This window comes from Camelus bactrianus, chromosome 22 (genome assembly GCF_048773025.1).
Source record: "Camelus bactrianus isolate YW-2024 breed Bactrian camel chromosome 22, ASM4877302v1, whole genome shotgun sequence".
Lineage (NCBI taxonomy): Eukaryota > Metazoa > Chordata > Mammalia > Artiodactyla > Camelidae > Camelus > Camelus bactrianus.
In genome coordinates this window covers 31,214,399-31,229,037 of record NC_133560.1, presented here as the reverse complement: position 1 = coordinate 31,229,037, position 14,639 = coordinate 31,214,399, and the positions used below count along the sequence as shown (strand labels likewise).

Here is a 14,639-nt window from a genome sequence, read left to right as displayed (position 1 = left end):
GTCACCGGGGTCATGTCTTTCAGCTCCAGGCCAGAATCCCCTGGTGGCGGCCAAGTGGGTAGTTGGGGCTAGCTGCGGGGTTTTGAAAAGCCGAAGTACACAGTGAGGGGTGGCTTGGGAGGAGCCAGGCCCCTGGCCAGGAGCCGTCTAGGGAGATGCGAGTGAGTGGTGCCCCACTGGGGCCAGCTCCTGCACCGCCCAGCACCTGTACGGAGCCTCAGCACAGCCACTCCCGCCAGGCCTGGCGGACCCGCCCTCTTCTGCAGGCACCCTGGGAACCGGAGTTACCGAGCTACAGCCAGGAGTGCTGGGGCCCCACCCAGGAGTCTCCGCTCCAGCCCTACCCACGGCCGCCCAGACTAGGGAGGGCAGAGGACGGGCAGCCTCTGGTGTCACTGGGGGCAGGTGAGCAGCCCAGCCTGCAGGTGGGGGTGGGGCAGGTGAGCAGCCCAGCCTGCAGGTGGGGGTGGAGCTGCTGTCACCTGGGGCCCTTCCCCGGAAGGGAGACTGCCCTTTCAAAAGTGGGCCTCTGTCCTCGGCTAGGGGCCTCTCTTCCCCCCTACCCATGTCTGCCCCTCTGTCTCCATCCTTCTCTGCCCCTATCTCTCTTCCCTCTGAATTCTCTTTTCCTCGTTCAGTTTCTCCTTTTTGCTTTCCTGTCTACATTTCTGTCTGGGTCTCCATCTCTCGCTAGCGGTCTCCCTCTATTTTTGTCCTGATTGTGTCCCACCATCTCCTCCTCCCGGCCCCTCCCCCACTTCCGCCCCCTCTCTGGGGCCTCCTCCCTCACCGCCCCGCCCGCACACATTCCAGCCTCCACCTCCGCCTCGCCGCCCCTCTCAGGAGCCAGCTGCTGCTGCCTTGGGTGCCCAGGATGCAGGGAATGGGATTGAGCCGGAGTCAGAGGTCAGGAGTGTGCGGGGGGGGGGGGCAGGGAGGGCACCCCCTAACTACTCTGGAATGTGGGCGGGGCCTTCCCCACAGGGTTGCGGGAGGCGGTCGCCGGCAGGCAGAGCAGGCAGGCGGAGTTGGGGGCCTGAGACAGCTGTCTGCAACTGCACCGCACACACCCCACAGCCCAGACGCTACCCACAGACCTCCCAGAGAATCGGCACAACCCAGACGCGCACACAGGGCCCCTTGCGGCCACCAGATCCAGACCAGTCCCCTCGGCCGCCCCACACTCAAACGCATAGCACACCCTCGCCAGCCACCGGGTACATGCTGGTCTCGCCTGAGTGACAGGCCCCGGCTCTGCAACGCAGGGGCCCCCGCCCGCAACAGCCCACACCCCCCCAAGCCCGTCCCAACCCACACTTTGGTACCACAACCGCAATCAACCGTGTGACCCTCAGAAGGAACAGTCACCCGCTCTCACCCTGGGCCAAGACCTCCCTTAGGAAAACCACAAAATTGAAGGTTACACCAGGCAGCCAGAACTCAGACCCTCGGCGACGGGCTCGGCCGAGGCAGCAGCGGCCCCCCAGCACGCAGGCGCTCCAGCTGCGGACGCTGCCCACACACCCTCCAGCCTGCGGGCCCCCGAGCAGCGCCAGACCAGGCAGGACAGGTGCTGGGGTGTGGGCGCCCTCAGAAGAAGTGAGGCTTCCTCATGCATAAGAGACAGTTTTCTGCGTGTCCTGAGCCCCTGAGAAAGAAGCGAAAGGCCAAGGCCCAGGAGCCCCTCTGTGCTGTGCTCTGGTCACTGGCTGCCCTCTGGTCACCCTCGCTGAACCCAGGAAGTGCTGCTGCTCTGCCCACTTCTCAGAGGACGCACCTGAGGCCTAGAGAGGAGCCTGGACACCCCCTACCTGCCCAGCTGGGCACCTGGGCCATCGCTGACCCTCCGGGGAGGGATGGTGATTTGTGGGCACCTGTGTCTGCCTGCTTGGGTTCCAGGGGCTAGGCTGTGCCCACGTGTGAGTTGTGGGCTACTGCTGTGTGTGGTGCCCGGACCCCCCCCCCCCCCACTTCGCGCAGAGGTCTTTCCCTGGAACCCCTAGCAGCTGCCCCAAGAGAGGATCCTCTCCATGACTGCCACTCCAGTGTTGCCACAGAGATGTCACAGCCCCAGTCAGGGGTACTTCTGCTCCTCTTTGTGCCTGTAGGGAGCCTGGGTGCAGGGCCAAGGTCACTTGAGTGGACAGGGCATCAGTGGGGATCAGCTCCTCCTGCCCCTGGGGGGTGGGGCTGTGGACCTCAGCCCTTCCCCAGTCTCAGAAACCCAGTGGGTTTCATCTCCAGTCCCCACCGAGGCAAGCCTTGGGGTTTCAGTGAGCATGCAGGGGTCTCTGTTCCTGCACAAGCTCTGGCATTTCACCAATACCCGAAAGGTGTTCTATGCCTGAATTTGGTTCTTGGTGTGTGATTGCTTGGCTGTGCAATTGTAACCCGGCTGGTGCCCCAGTTTTCCCCAGTAGGGGGGGTCACCATCCAGGTATCCTTGAAATATGGAAAAAGAAAATGGGACAGGCCTGTGGCTCCCACAGGCCGCCTTCCCAGGCACAGGTGGGCTGCAGGTACACAATGCATATGCCTCCTGGGTGTTTCCAGGAGTCCCACTCCACACCTGTGGTTGGTGGGGACTGCGGTCACCAGCCTGGCCTTTGCACCCCTGGGATGGAGACCCGGACAGGAGCAGAAGAGGCAGTCTCCACACACCTGGGTCAGGAGTCACAGACAGCTCCATCCAGGTGCCCCCCCATGCTCCACCAAAAAGACCACCTTCTAGGAACAGGGGAGAAACTGAGGTCAGGGTGCAGGCAGCTGACTCTGGGGTGCTCACAGTTGGCAGCCACCTGGGGCCTCTTAGGGATCTCAGATGGTGGACTCACGCATGTGGACAATGTGGAAGTATTTTAACTCTTCCTCTTGGCTTCTGGCCTGCTGTATCTCCCCTCTGCCCTAGGAGGCCCATGACACAGCACATGGCATGTGCCCACCCCAGGGACATGAGTCATGCTGCCAGCCATGGGCACATATGATCTGTGAGTCCTGGTCCCAGGAGTCATGCACACCCAGCCCTGTTCCCAGCTATCCCACATCCCAGTTATGCACACACCTTGGGGTCTACACACAGCCTCCTGTGTTCTTGCACATAAGGCACTGTGCAAAAGTGTTTCCATGTGTACACACACACGCACATCTCCACACCAGCTTGCGCACGCACATACATGTGTGTTCCGTGTACACACTTCCCCACCCTTGTGCACGTGCACACAGCCCCACTTTCATGTCCACACAAGCATGGTCCCCGGAATCCTTGTTTCTGCGCGTCTGTACCTACGAGTCCCTGCCCACGGGCACACATGCGCACCACACCTGGCAACGTGCACACACATCCAGTCCCCGCTTCCCCCTTTCTGGCTCTGGGCCCCGGGATCTGGGCCAGGCAGGCGGGCTGGAGTCTCTGCCAGGAAGGTCCCACTTCCGCGCCCCCAGCCGGGCGGCCGCCAGGTGCACGGTCCCGGCCCCCGCCTGGCTGGCCGGGAGGGGGCGGTAATTACGCGGCCCCGGGGTGCCCCCCACGCGCCTTTCATCCCGGCCACGCCCGTCCCGGGCCCAGACGCTCATTACCGCCTCCCCGCCCGGTCATTAGCTAGGGTCGGGGGAGGATCCGGCGTCCGGCGGGCCGGACCCTGCGGGGAGGACGGAGGGGGCGGTGCGGGAGCCAGACGGCCCCACTCCCGTCTCCCGGGCAACGCCGGCGAGCGAAAGGGCGGGGCGCCCAGCCCGGGGATCTTCAGCGGGTTCCTGGGGAAGGGCGTCTTGTGAGGGCGCAGACGGGGACCTCCAGCCTAATCCCCGTCCCGCCGGGCAGGCGGCGTGCCCCGCGCGTCCGGGCTTCGAATAGCAGCCTCGCCCCCGCCCTCGGCTATTTTGAGTCCCCTCCTCCCACAGCCACCCCAGTGGCACAGGGGCGGGCCTGGGGGCGGAACGGGGACTCCCTCCCACTCTGGTGCGCTCGACCCCGCCGGCTGCTGGACCGCGGGGCGGAACCGGGAGACCCCGGCCAGGTTGACAGCGGGGCTGCAGCGCTCTCTTGTGTCCGTCGGGAGAGTGTGTGGCCCTGCGGCAGCGCCAGGGAAAGAAGTGGTCCCAGGCTCCTGAGAGCCCACACCCCCCACCCCGCGGACACAATGTCCTGGTTACACACTGAGTCACCGGGACACCCAGACGTAGGTAACTACAGAAACACAGATACGGATACAGGAAACACACCTGAGATGCAAGTACACAGTTCCCACAGAATGCCTGGTCCAGGAGTACGTGGGGACAGGTATCCACAGGTATAGATCCACACCATGATGGGAACCCAGACAGTCCTGGGTTCCCGTGGAGGCTGGTACCCAGCAACAGGCTTATAGTAAGTAAACGCCTAGTTACGGTGTACTGGTGGAATGAGTGAATGAACCAGGGCGCTGCACAAAACCAGGAGAAGACAGACTACGAACCACAGAATAGTGAGGGTGGGGGGCAAAGAGTGATGGTGGGACCCCGTGACTGCAGGGAACGCCAGGCCTGAACCAGCGTCAGGAGCCGCCGACCTGACTCTGCTGGAAGAGCAGAACAGAAGGTGGCGGCGGGGCTACTCCCTGGGCCGGGCGTGCCTCGTCCCAGGCCGCGCCGTGGGTGCCAGCGGGAAGGGGAGCTGCGTGCTGGTTCTCTCTGCTCCTTTTAATAAGCGCCCTGCGTGAGTGGCTGATGCAGCAGCAGGCTGCTGCTGACGGGAGCTGTACGGGGGTGGGGGCTATGGCGTAGAGGGACAAGGTGCAGTGAGTCATGAGCTCCTGCCTAGGGGAGGGGGTCCTGAGCCGAAGGTGGGGGTCCCAGGGACCTTGTCGCAGGAGACAGTGTCCATGCCCACACCCCGACTGCATCAGTCAGCTAGACCCACCCGAGTGTGGCAGCAAGTCTGAGGCCTGGAACTTTTCTGGAGTGAGCAGCAAAGTGGGGTCTCTGTTCTCAAATCTCCCTAACTTATGCAGAGGGTCTGCCCTTTGAAGACTTTCTAGGGCAGGGCTTTCTTGGGTCTGAGCTAGCTTATTCCACCCCACGGAAGGGTCCAGGGCCACAGAAGGTAACATGAGCCAAGGCCTGGGCAAGTAGGAAAGTAGTGGCCACAAGAGGGGCACCCATAAGGTGGCCTTGGGGATCCGCAGCAGCAGCCTTGGCGGTGAGGATGTCTGAAAAGCTGGTTCTCCTGATAGCAGAGGTCTCCAGAACCCCCAAAAGCAAAAACATGCAGGGAGAGGAGCTGAGTGGTACTGATACCCCATGGGCAGTGGGTGGGTTCTGGGTGAGCAGAACAGTGTGCTGCTCGGGGCACTGGAGGATGTGGTAAAGGGAAGGGGGGCTGGGGCGGAGAGGAGAGGCTGAGCTGAATGTTAGGATAAGAGGGCTGAGCCCAATGGTGGGTCTGAGAGCCCAGGTCAAGGTCAGCCTGTGGTCTAGTGCTGGGATGCACAAGTGTCTGGCTAGGTGAGTGTTGGGATGTGGGCATGGCACCAGGCAAGCAAAGTCAAGGTTGGGATGGGAGTTAGGTGTGGATGCAGGCTGGAATTTGTAGGCAAACTGGGTTGGGTGAAGTTGGGGTGCCCCAAAGTTGTTAAGTAGGAAGAATTGGGATCATGGTGAATGTTGAGGTCCACAGAAATGGAGCTGTCTCAGTGTTAGGGTCTGGGTGGGCTTTGGGGCAGACCGCGTGAGGTGTATTCAGAAGCGTTGGGGTTCTGGGAGTTCTGGGGTGTCGGTTATGTTGGCAAGTATATAAGGACTGATGTCAGGGTTCAGATAATTTGGGGTGTCTGAAAACTGGGTCTTAGGTGGTATGGGGACCTGAGTGAGGTCGGTATATATCGGCAACTGTTGGCGCACAGCGAAGGTCGGGGCTCCCAGTGACCCCTGGAGGGTTCCCAAAAGGCTCTGGCCCCTGGCAACAGCTGCGTGAGCCCTTTGTTCCCCGCCACTGGCCCGGGGCCGGCACATAGAAGTGGGTCAGCCCCGCCCCCGCCGCGCTGCGGCCCCGTTCCCGCTCGCAATCTGGAGATTGCGGATTCCGCGAGTCTCCGCCAGTCACTGCGCCCGGCGCCCTCGCGCCGGAGGGGGCGGGGCCAGTGTAGGCCCAGCCTCCCAGCTTATGAATATGAGGCACAACCATGAACTCCAGGGCCGCGGATTGGCTGGCGCAGAGAGAGAGGCGGGCACGGAGGCGGAGCCCGGCGGTGGCGTACATAAGGCTGGGCGCGGGGCACCCCCCCATCACTCGCGCGTTAGGAAGCTCGGCTCGTTGTGCTGCGCCGTCTTCCCGCCTGCGCCAGGGACCTGCCCAACTCAGTGGTGAGGGCCCTGGCGGCACCGGCTCCACGGGCCCGGGGCGGCGGGCGGCCTGCGACCGGCCGGACGAGGCGGGGCGGCGGCGGCACGCCCCTGGGCGGGGGCGGCGCCGGGGCGGGCCCGGGGTGGTGTCTGCCCCGCCGGTGGTGAGGGGTAGCAGAGGCCCGGCCGAGCCGCGGCCGGAGGGCGTCTCGGGGGCCAGGCCCGCCATGAGCGGGGCGCTGCCGCAAAATGGCGGCCCGGAGCGTGAGGCTGCGCCCAGCGAAATGGCGGGAGCGCCGGGTCCCCGGATGGCGGGGCGCGGAGCGCATGCGCGGGGCGGGACCGGGGCTCCTCCCCGCTTTCCCGTTGAAGTCGTGCGAGGGCAGCACAGTCCTGGTGCCACCCACCCCCCGCGCCCCAAGTGTGGGTCCGATTTGCGCGGCTGCAGGTCGTCTTTTGGCCTGTGTTTCGGAGCCATTAGGCGGAGGCCTCCTAGCCCGTCAGGGGTCAGTCTAAGCACCCTCCCCACATGCCCGCCCCGCATTGACATCCCAGCGTCCAGTCCTCGGCCACCCTGCACAGCGCCCTACAGTGGACCAAGCACTTAGCCACCCCGCGCCCCCGTGGCCAGGTTAGGGGTTTGCCCCTTGTTTGCAAAGGACAGAAACCAAGGTTCGCTCAGCCCGTGGCGTTGGTAGCCAATGACTTCCTTCAGGGTCCAACCCTAAACGTCCCATGAGGGCGCATCCTGGCTGGAGTTTTGGGGCTCCACAGCCAGGGCAGCACTGAGGAACCGCGCTCAGAACCGCGGTGTGGCCCCACCCCTCAGGGAGCCCCCAGTCTTAGGGGGACAGAGTTGGCCCAAGCACAGAAAAAGGGCAAGGGCCTGAGATGATAAAGGAATTAAGGGCTTATTTGAATTAAGTTCTGGGTGTAGGCTGGGGATGGTTAAGGAGCAGAAAAGTACTTTTCCATTGTGTCCCCCAGGAGCATATATCGTTTAGAGTGAAGTAGAGAGGGGTGAGTCTTGAGCCCCAGCAGGACCTCAGGATTTCAATGGTGTTTGCCACAGGCCACCATGGCATCATCAGACGAAGGCAAGCTTTTCATCGGAGGGCTGAGTTTTGACACCAACGAGCAGTCGCTGGAGCAGGTCTTCTCAAAATATGGACAGATCTCAGAAGGTGAGGCTTGCACCAGACTGTGGCCAGGCGGGGCTGCTCCCGGGAGGGCTGGGTGCTGACTGCAGACCTCTCCCCTGCACAGTGGTGGTCGTGAAAGACAGGGAGACCCAGCGGTCCAGGGGCTTTGGGTTTGTTACCTTTGAGAACATCGACGATGCCAAGGACGCCATGATGGCCATGAATGGGAAGGTGAGGGGCAGCCGGGGGTCCAGAGGTGGGGGTTGCAGGTGGAGGGTGGGAGGTGCAGAGGCTGATGGTGTCAACTTCTGGCCTGCAGTCTGTGGATGGGCGGCAGATCCGGGTTGACCAGGCCGGCAAGTCATCTGATAGCCGCTCCCGTGGGTACCGAGGTGGCTCTGCTGGGGCCCGGGGCTTCTTCCGTGGGAGCCGAGGCCGGGGCCGTGGGTTCTCCAGAGGTGAGTGTCGCTGGCAGGGTTGGGGTTGGGGTTGGGCACTGCTGTGGAAGCTGACACTCACTGCTCCTTCCCGCCCCTGTCCATAGGGGGAGGGGACCGAGGCTATGGCGGGGGCCGGTTCGAGGCCAGGAGTGGTGGCTACGGAGGCTCCAGAGACTACTACAGCAGGTGAGGGCGCGGGCCTGCTCCGGGCGCGGGCGGGCTCCTGTGCAGACGCTGGCACCGGCCCACATGTGTCCTTCCTGCAGCCGGAGTCAGGGTGGTGGCTACGGTGACCGGAGCGCAGGGGGCTCCTACAGAGACAGCTACGACAGTTACGGTAGGTGGCGCTCCAAGGGCCTGCGGTGGGGGCTCGGTGAGCCTGGTGCCCTCTGCGAGCAGCGGTCAGACCTTGTCGCTGTGCTTGCCCGCAAGGCACGAGACTGCCCTCTTGGGTCTGTGTTAGCAGCCGTTTCTATCACAAAACGTAAAGACAACACCAGACTGACCAAGAAGGAAAGGGAGAGCGAGGGCCCACAGAGCAGGCCGCACACGTGCATGTGGGCCCGCCGCCCGCCGCCCTTGGCTGTGGGGGGGGTGGTCGCTCCCGAGGCCGCAGGGCCAAGCCCCCAGGTCTGGGCCCGGGCATGGAATGCTGGTCTGGTTGCGTGCTTCAGTGCCTTTACACTGTGCCTGCTTCTTGTTCTCAGCTACACACAACGAGTAAAAATCCTTCCTGCTCAAGATCGTCCTTCCAATGGCTGTATATTTAAAGATTGTGGGAGCTGCGCTGAATCGTTAATGGTGTAGTGAACACACCTCCTTGTCCCCACTTCTGTAGTCTTAATCAGTTCCGATCTTGTCGAACACAGCCTGACTGCTTCTGACCCCCCCATGGCCTCATCACTACACTTTTCTTTTTAAGGAGGCGTTGTCTGTTTTTAAAAGTTTGCAAAACGTTTTGAAAAGCACTCCAGATCTCACTTTCACCTTTTTACCACGAGCCGTGAGTTTTAGAAAGTCATCAGGGGTTGTGTGGGTTTTGCTTTGTTTTTGATTCGTTGCCTTGTTTCTCTTTTTGGTTGGTCGGCCCCATGAAGTGGGTGCCCCAAGTCACTTCTCTTTGAGAGAGATCCGATTGTGAATCCGCTCTGTCAGAAGCTGAGCACGCTGTGGCTTTTTTCCAACTCCGTGTCACGTTTCTGAGTGTGGGTGGTAGGACCGTCCCGGTGGCAGTGGCAGAGCTGGGCAGCTCGGCCCGGCCCGTGTGCCCACCTGTGCTGTGTGACCCACGGTAGACTTGCAGACGTCTCCGAGAGGTTCTTGAAAACGTTTATTTATACCGTCCTTTTTACTGGAAGACGTATGCATATCCCATCCATGTTGTATTTGAAGTGGTTGAGGAATTCTTGTATGCAATTCTCTTTGGCTTCACGAAGCCGATTAAAAGACCATCTGAATGAACCTCGCTCTGACCATCGCCCTTTGATTACACAACACGCTCCCTGCTGCGGGCTCAAGGCAGGCAGGCCTGAACAGAGAGGGCAGCTTGAGGACTAGGCCTGCCGGTCCCGCCCAAGGCTGCCAAGAGCTAGACAGGGAAGGCAGAGTCAGTGCCCCTGGCCGGGCCCCCGTGACAGCAGACTGCCACCCGCTCCAGTTAGGTGAGCAGGTGGGTAACGGGAGCGGGCTGCTCGGACGCCAGGGCAGCCCCGGGAGGCTTCTGGCAGTGGCAGCTGGAGGGCTCGATGGGGTGGGCAGCTTAGCAGGGATGGTGGACATGGGGGCGCCTGACGCTGACCCAGAGCACCTTAGTCTAGAAGCAGGCCGGAGAGCAGATGCAGGCAGTGTCCCTGGGTGACTACGGACTGACCGACTGGCTCATTAGCTAGCTTTACTGTTGCTTTACAAGTTCCAAGCGTTCTCTGCTAGCCTATGGAAGCTGCAGCCCCTCGGAGGACAGAAGTGTTGTGCGCCCAACAGAAACCTCTGAGATGCAAGCTGCTCCCTGGGCTAGCTCATTTGTGGAGATAGTCCTGTAACTCGAGGTAACTCCTTTTGCTCGTCCGCATCCCTCCTGTCAAGAGCTCATTTGAAAGTCACGTACCTGGGGAATGTTCCTTTGACTGTTTTTTGCTTTTCCATTTTCCTTTTTTTCTTTTTTTTTTTTAATCAAGCTAGAGCTAAAGGCATTCCCAGCCGTTCGCCCTCCCCCACCTGTGGCCAGGCGAACGGCCCGGGAAGTTGTGCCTCTCCAGTAGGTTCGATCTGTAAGCAGGGTTGCAGACCACCTAATGAACACCTTGTCTTTTGAATTTTTTTGTTCGTCAATTGTCAATTGACCGTCTTTTCCAGACCTCTTTAAGTCCCATTCCTGACTAGCTCTCTCATGTCTGTTGCCTCCATGAGTTTTCCCTCAGTGCCCACACCAGTTCTGAGCAGCTCCATCCTGAGTGGTAGCTGGCCCTGCTTAAGAGTGGAAGGTGGCTGGCCCATCTGAAAGGCACAGGCCCATGCTGGCCTGTGGCAGGGGCTCTCGGGTTGGCTCCAGTGACTAGCTTGAGACCCTCCTAGGAGCTGTGGCCGGTGTTGGGGGAGATGGGGAGGGGCAGCTGTGAGCTCAGCAAGGGTGTCGGGGTTAACACTCCTCTGTTTTGGCAGGTTGAACAGAAGCTGGTGCAACTCGGAAGGGTGGCCCAAGAGCAGCAATGACCTGGGGTCACTGTCCCAGGAGGGATGTCACCTGGGAGAGAGAGCTGGAGGCTCAGCTGCCTGCCCTTGCGGCCTGACCCCTGTAAGTGCTCGTGTGGCCCTTGGGCCCTGGCGGTACCTGGCCCTTGTGGTGGGTTCTCTCCTGGCTGCCTGCCCTGCTGTGCCCCTGGTGGGGGCAGGTGTGTGCCTCCCGCTGGAGCCAGCCCTTTTCTCCCTTCACCTCTCCTCTTTCCAGCAGGTGCTTCACCGGCAAGGTTGGGGTGCGGGGCTTCAAGGTGCTCCAGGAAGACGGGTGTATGGTGCTCGCATGGTGGCCAGTCTTCGCCCACCCTTGAGTGTGACAAGACAAATGTGGAAGTCGCATTTAAATAAAGGGATGGTGTGTCCACCCAGTATTCTTGAGTCTGGTGTAGGGTGAGGCTGTGGAGGCGGGGGGAGGGGGGCAGGGGGAAGAATCCCTGGAGAAAGGCTCTTCAGGGCTTGAGCTGGATCCAAACCAGGAAGACCACGTGGTCACTTCATTGTCCCCTTGGGGGGTCTGAGGGACATGGTCAGCCTGAGCTGAGGAAGAGGTGGTCCCCAGAACCCCCCCCCCATCCGAGTTGAGCACATGTCTCTCCCAGGGTCCAGGTCGAGCTCTTGGCCGAGTGATCCCCCGGCACCTTCCTCTTTGCCGCCTACGGAGCCGACCTTGCTTCCCAGGTTCGTCGCCTCCTGTCCTGGTCTTGGGGTGCACAGCGTGGGGCTGAGCTCTGGGCCCATTACCTCCAGTCCTAGCAGGGCCATGAGATGGCCCTCAGGGAGGGGCAGAGGCAGCGGGCCACCGTGCTGGTGTCCCCGCAGCCCAGGGCGAGTGGGGGCGGGACCACAAGAGTTCCCAGGGCCCAGAGAGGAGGGCGGTTGCAGGGCACGGTCGTGCCCGCTCCTCCCTCGCGGCCTCCGCCACCTTTGGGCGTTCCCGTGGGGCGGGGGCATTCAACGGGAAGCGCCGGCTGCTTGCAGCCCGTCGGCCGTCTGTAGCCTGGAGCCCGGCTCTTGTGACCTGCCCGCGGCTGGGCGCGCGGGGGGCGGGGCACTGGGGGGCGCTCCTGGGCCGGGCGGGGGCGGGGCCGGGCGGACGTTTCCGGGCGCCCGGCCCCGCCCCCGCGGGCCATTGGCTGGCACCATCTCCGCGGAAGTGAGTGACAGCCGGTCGCTTGGGCGGGGCGCAGCCACCGCTTCCGCCGGGCCATGGGGCCGCGCGTGCTGCCGCCGCGGCTCCTGCTGCTGCCGGCGCTGCTGCTGCCGACGCTGCTGCGCGGAACCGAGGAGGCCACGCCCCCGTTGCTGAGCACCGCGCAGGCCACGCTGTTGCCGCTGCGCGCCGCGACGAACTGGAGCCACCCCGGCGCGCCGCACAACAGCACACACCCACGGCCGCCGGGCTCGCCGCTTCTGCGCTCCTTGTTCGTGGTCACGGGCCTCATCGGCCTGGCCTTGCTCTACTTCCTCATCCGGGCGTTCAGGTGCGTGAGGCGCACGCCGCGCTGCGCGGCCAATCAGCGCACGCCTCGCGCCGCACGTGGTGGGGCGCGAGAACCCCGCCTCCGGCGCGGTGCATCGTCGTCACGTGGCCGGCGGGTGAGGTCGGGCAGTGACGTGAGGGCCGCCGTTTCATAACCCGTGGATGCTGTTGCCGGTTTCCAGGACGCAGCGCTGGGGGCTGTGGGGGGCTGTGGGGGCCTGCGGGCCCCGAGGATTCCCGGGACCCTCTGAGGTTTACTCAGCCCCACCAGCACAAGTTGGGTCTGTGACCCCGGCCTACCCAGACTGCATCCTTCCCACAGCCCAGCTAGAGGAGGCCAGGGCCAGACCGGAGCCCGCCCCCGCTCCTTGCTTCTCCTGCTTTTTCAGCCCATAGTTGGCTGTGATCATCAGTTTTTAGGTCCGCCTGTGCTCTCCCCAAGAGCTGAGGACCCTCTTGCCTTCCCCGCGGTACACGTCCGGCCTGGTGCAGGCCCGTGGCCCCCACTTAAGGCCCCTAACCTTCCTGTTTGGCGTCCTCTCCGGGGCTGACCTCCAGAGGGCCTTTGTCACACACAGCTGACCATGTCCAGACCTCATGCTCTAAAGGGGCCCTCTGTATCCTACGTTGACTCTGCTGTGGGTGTACAGTGCTCTCTCTCCTCCGAGCACTTGCTGCGTCTCCCAGAGAGTCCCCGCTGCTTTCCCTGGTTGGGGTTGGGAACCAGGGCTTCTGCCTGAGACAGTTCTCAGTTCCATGTCTCTGGCAAACCCTCTGTCCGAGAATCTGCCTTCTAGTCAATGAAACGGGGTAATAACACCTCCCTGGAGGGGTCCTAGCCCAGGGGCTTCTGCCCACCCCCGACCCAGGGCCCTGCCCCTGGAGGTGTCCACCACCTGCTGTTGCTGTAGAGCAACTGATAATGATTGTGAGCTTTATGAGAAGTGCAGTTAGACCAAGGTGGTTCACAGCCAGGCTTTGAGGGGTGGAGCAAAGAAGGCTGAGAGCTGGACGACTGGACAACGAGAGGGCCATGGGAGAAGGCGGAGTGCAGGGCAGGGTGTCAGCAGCTCCCAGGAGGAACCTCGAGAGGGCCACTGAGCAATCCTGAACCTACTTCCAGGTTGAGAAAACCGCAGCGGAGGAGGTATGGGCTCCTGGCCAACACGGAGGATCCCACCGATGTGGCCTCGCTGGACAGTGATGAGGAGACGGTCTTTGAAACAAGGAACCTGAGATGGTAGAGCAGCCCTCTTCCCCACACCTTTAGGGGCTCCTGGGGGGCAGGGGCGCAGGCCAGAGAATCAGGAAGGTGACTGAGGTCCTCAACATAACCAGCACCCAGCGGTGGCCAGGCCTGGAGTGAGTGCCGGCTCTGCAGTCGCAGGCTGAGTGGCCGCATCTGGCTTCAGCTTCCCACTTCCTTAAGATGGGCCTGGCCCTAAAGTCCACGATCAGTGTCAGACGGAGGATTGACTGCAGGGTGCTACCAAGTGGGGTTGTCTCTCTCCATGGCCCCTGCCCTGGGAAGAGCATCCCAGGCAGAGGAAGAAGCAGAGAAAAAGGGCTGACCGCTGAGGTGAAACAGGAGCCACTGGGCACAGGGCCAGCAATGGGGCCTGAGCAGAGAGTGATGGCCTGTTTAACCCCAACATGTTGGACACAGAAGCCAGGAGATCAGGGGACAATTCTAACTTCCCAAGCCCCCTGCCAAGGGAGGCGTGAGTATTGTCTGGGAACCACTCTGGTCTCCATCTCTCCTGGCTAGAGGACCCTTTTTCTCCCAAGGTGGGCAGTCAGGCTGGGGGTGGGGGCCGAACAGGTCAGAGGTCTGCTCACCACCTGCATCTCAGGCACAGCGAGGTAGGGGCGGAGCAGGGGAGCTCTCCACTCCCTCCTTCTTACCTACCCCTCTCTTTCAGATACTCAGGTCAGGAAGCGGCATTTCCAGTGGCCCCGGGGGAAGGATAAGAGACAGGGCCTGCTCGCAGTGCTGGGAACACCCCACCGCTTCTGCCGGCCCAGAGAGCTTGTGTGGGACCTGCCCGGCCCTCCCGAAGCTGCTTTGGCCCTCCAACAAGATGAGACCGCCCAGGATCCCGGGTGGAAGCCAGAGGGGCCCTGGCAGCCCCACCCTGGACTCTTGAGATCGCCGGGCCAGATTGTGACTGTTGCCGATTGCCCTTTCCACTGGGGACCTGGCAGCCCCAAGCTGAGGCCTGGTAGCCCTGGGAGCACCTCACCCCCGGCTGGGGACAATAAAGGCGGCAGTGCTTCTGTAGCTGGTACCCCACTCCGCAGTGGGCCAGATCCAGTGTCCTGACTCCCAGGCGAGGGGTGGGCAACAGACATGGGCTCTCTGTGGGCCTCATTTGTCTCACCTGTGACCACCTGGCCCCATGCCCAGATGTCCAGAGGGTCCGGTGAGGAATCCCGGGAAGTGGATGGAGAGATGGGGGAGACCTACACCCACTTACCTGGAAAAAGGCCTTGCCAGTCATTGCCTCTGGGCCTAGAGAGAACAAC

The 14,639-nt window shown here is 62.4% G+C and overlaps 2 protein-coding genes across 7 annotated transcripts; both read left to right on the top strand.

Annotated features, from left to right (window-relative positions):
- The first annotated feature begins 813 nt into the window (after window positions 1-813).
- On the top strand, window positions 814-11,042 carry CIRBP (cold inducible RNA binding protein). Of its 5 annotated transcripts, none has more exons than XM_045504089.2 (7): window positions 6,182-6,339; window positions 7,391-7,502; window positions 7,585-7,691; window positions 7,780-7,918; window positions 8,005-8,086; window positions 10,559-10,691; window positions 10,845-11,042. In XM_045504089.2, exons 2-7 carry the CDS (start codon window positions 7,397-7,399, stop codon window positions 11,025-11,027), a joined length of 750 nt encoding a protein of 249 aa, XP_045360045.2. In that variant the 5' UTR covers window positions 6,182-6,339; window positions 7,391-7,396; the 3' UTR covers window positions 11,028-11,042. The 5 variants fall into 5 exon arrangements, with proteins under 5 accessions (XP_074207434.1, XP_045360045.2, XP_045360048.1 ...); XM_045504092.2 differs by lacking the exon at window positions 10,845-11,042 and adding an exon at window positions 8,167-8,237 and having other exon boundaries at window positions 10,559-10,696; XM_045504091.2 differs by lacking the exons at window positions 10,559-10,691; window positions 10,845-11,042 and adding exons at window positions 8,167-8,237; window positions 8,608-9,361.
- FAM174C (family with sequence similarity 174 member C) lies at window positions 10,927-14,394 on the top strand. 2 transcript variants are annotated; one of them, XM_074351335.1, is made up of 5 exons: window positions 10,927-10,988; window positions 11,233-11,311; window positions 11,821-12,114; window positions 13,237-13,353; window positions 14,036-14,394. In XM_074351335.1, coding segments are annotated over exons 3-5 (393 nt in total). In that variant the 5' UTR covers window positions 10,927-10,988; window positions 11,233-11,311; window positions 11,821-11,839; the 3' UTR covers window positions 14,037-14,394. The 2 variants fall into 2 exon arrangements, with proteins under 2 accessions (XP_074207436.1, XP_074207435.1); XM_074351334.1 differs by lacking the exon at window positions 10,927-10,988 and having other exon boundaries at window positions 11,057-11,311.
- Window positions 14,395-14,639: the final 245 nt, after the last annotated feature.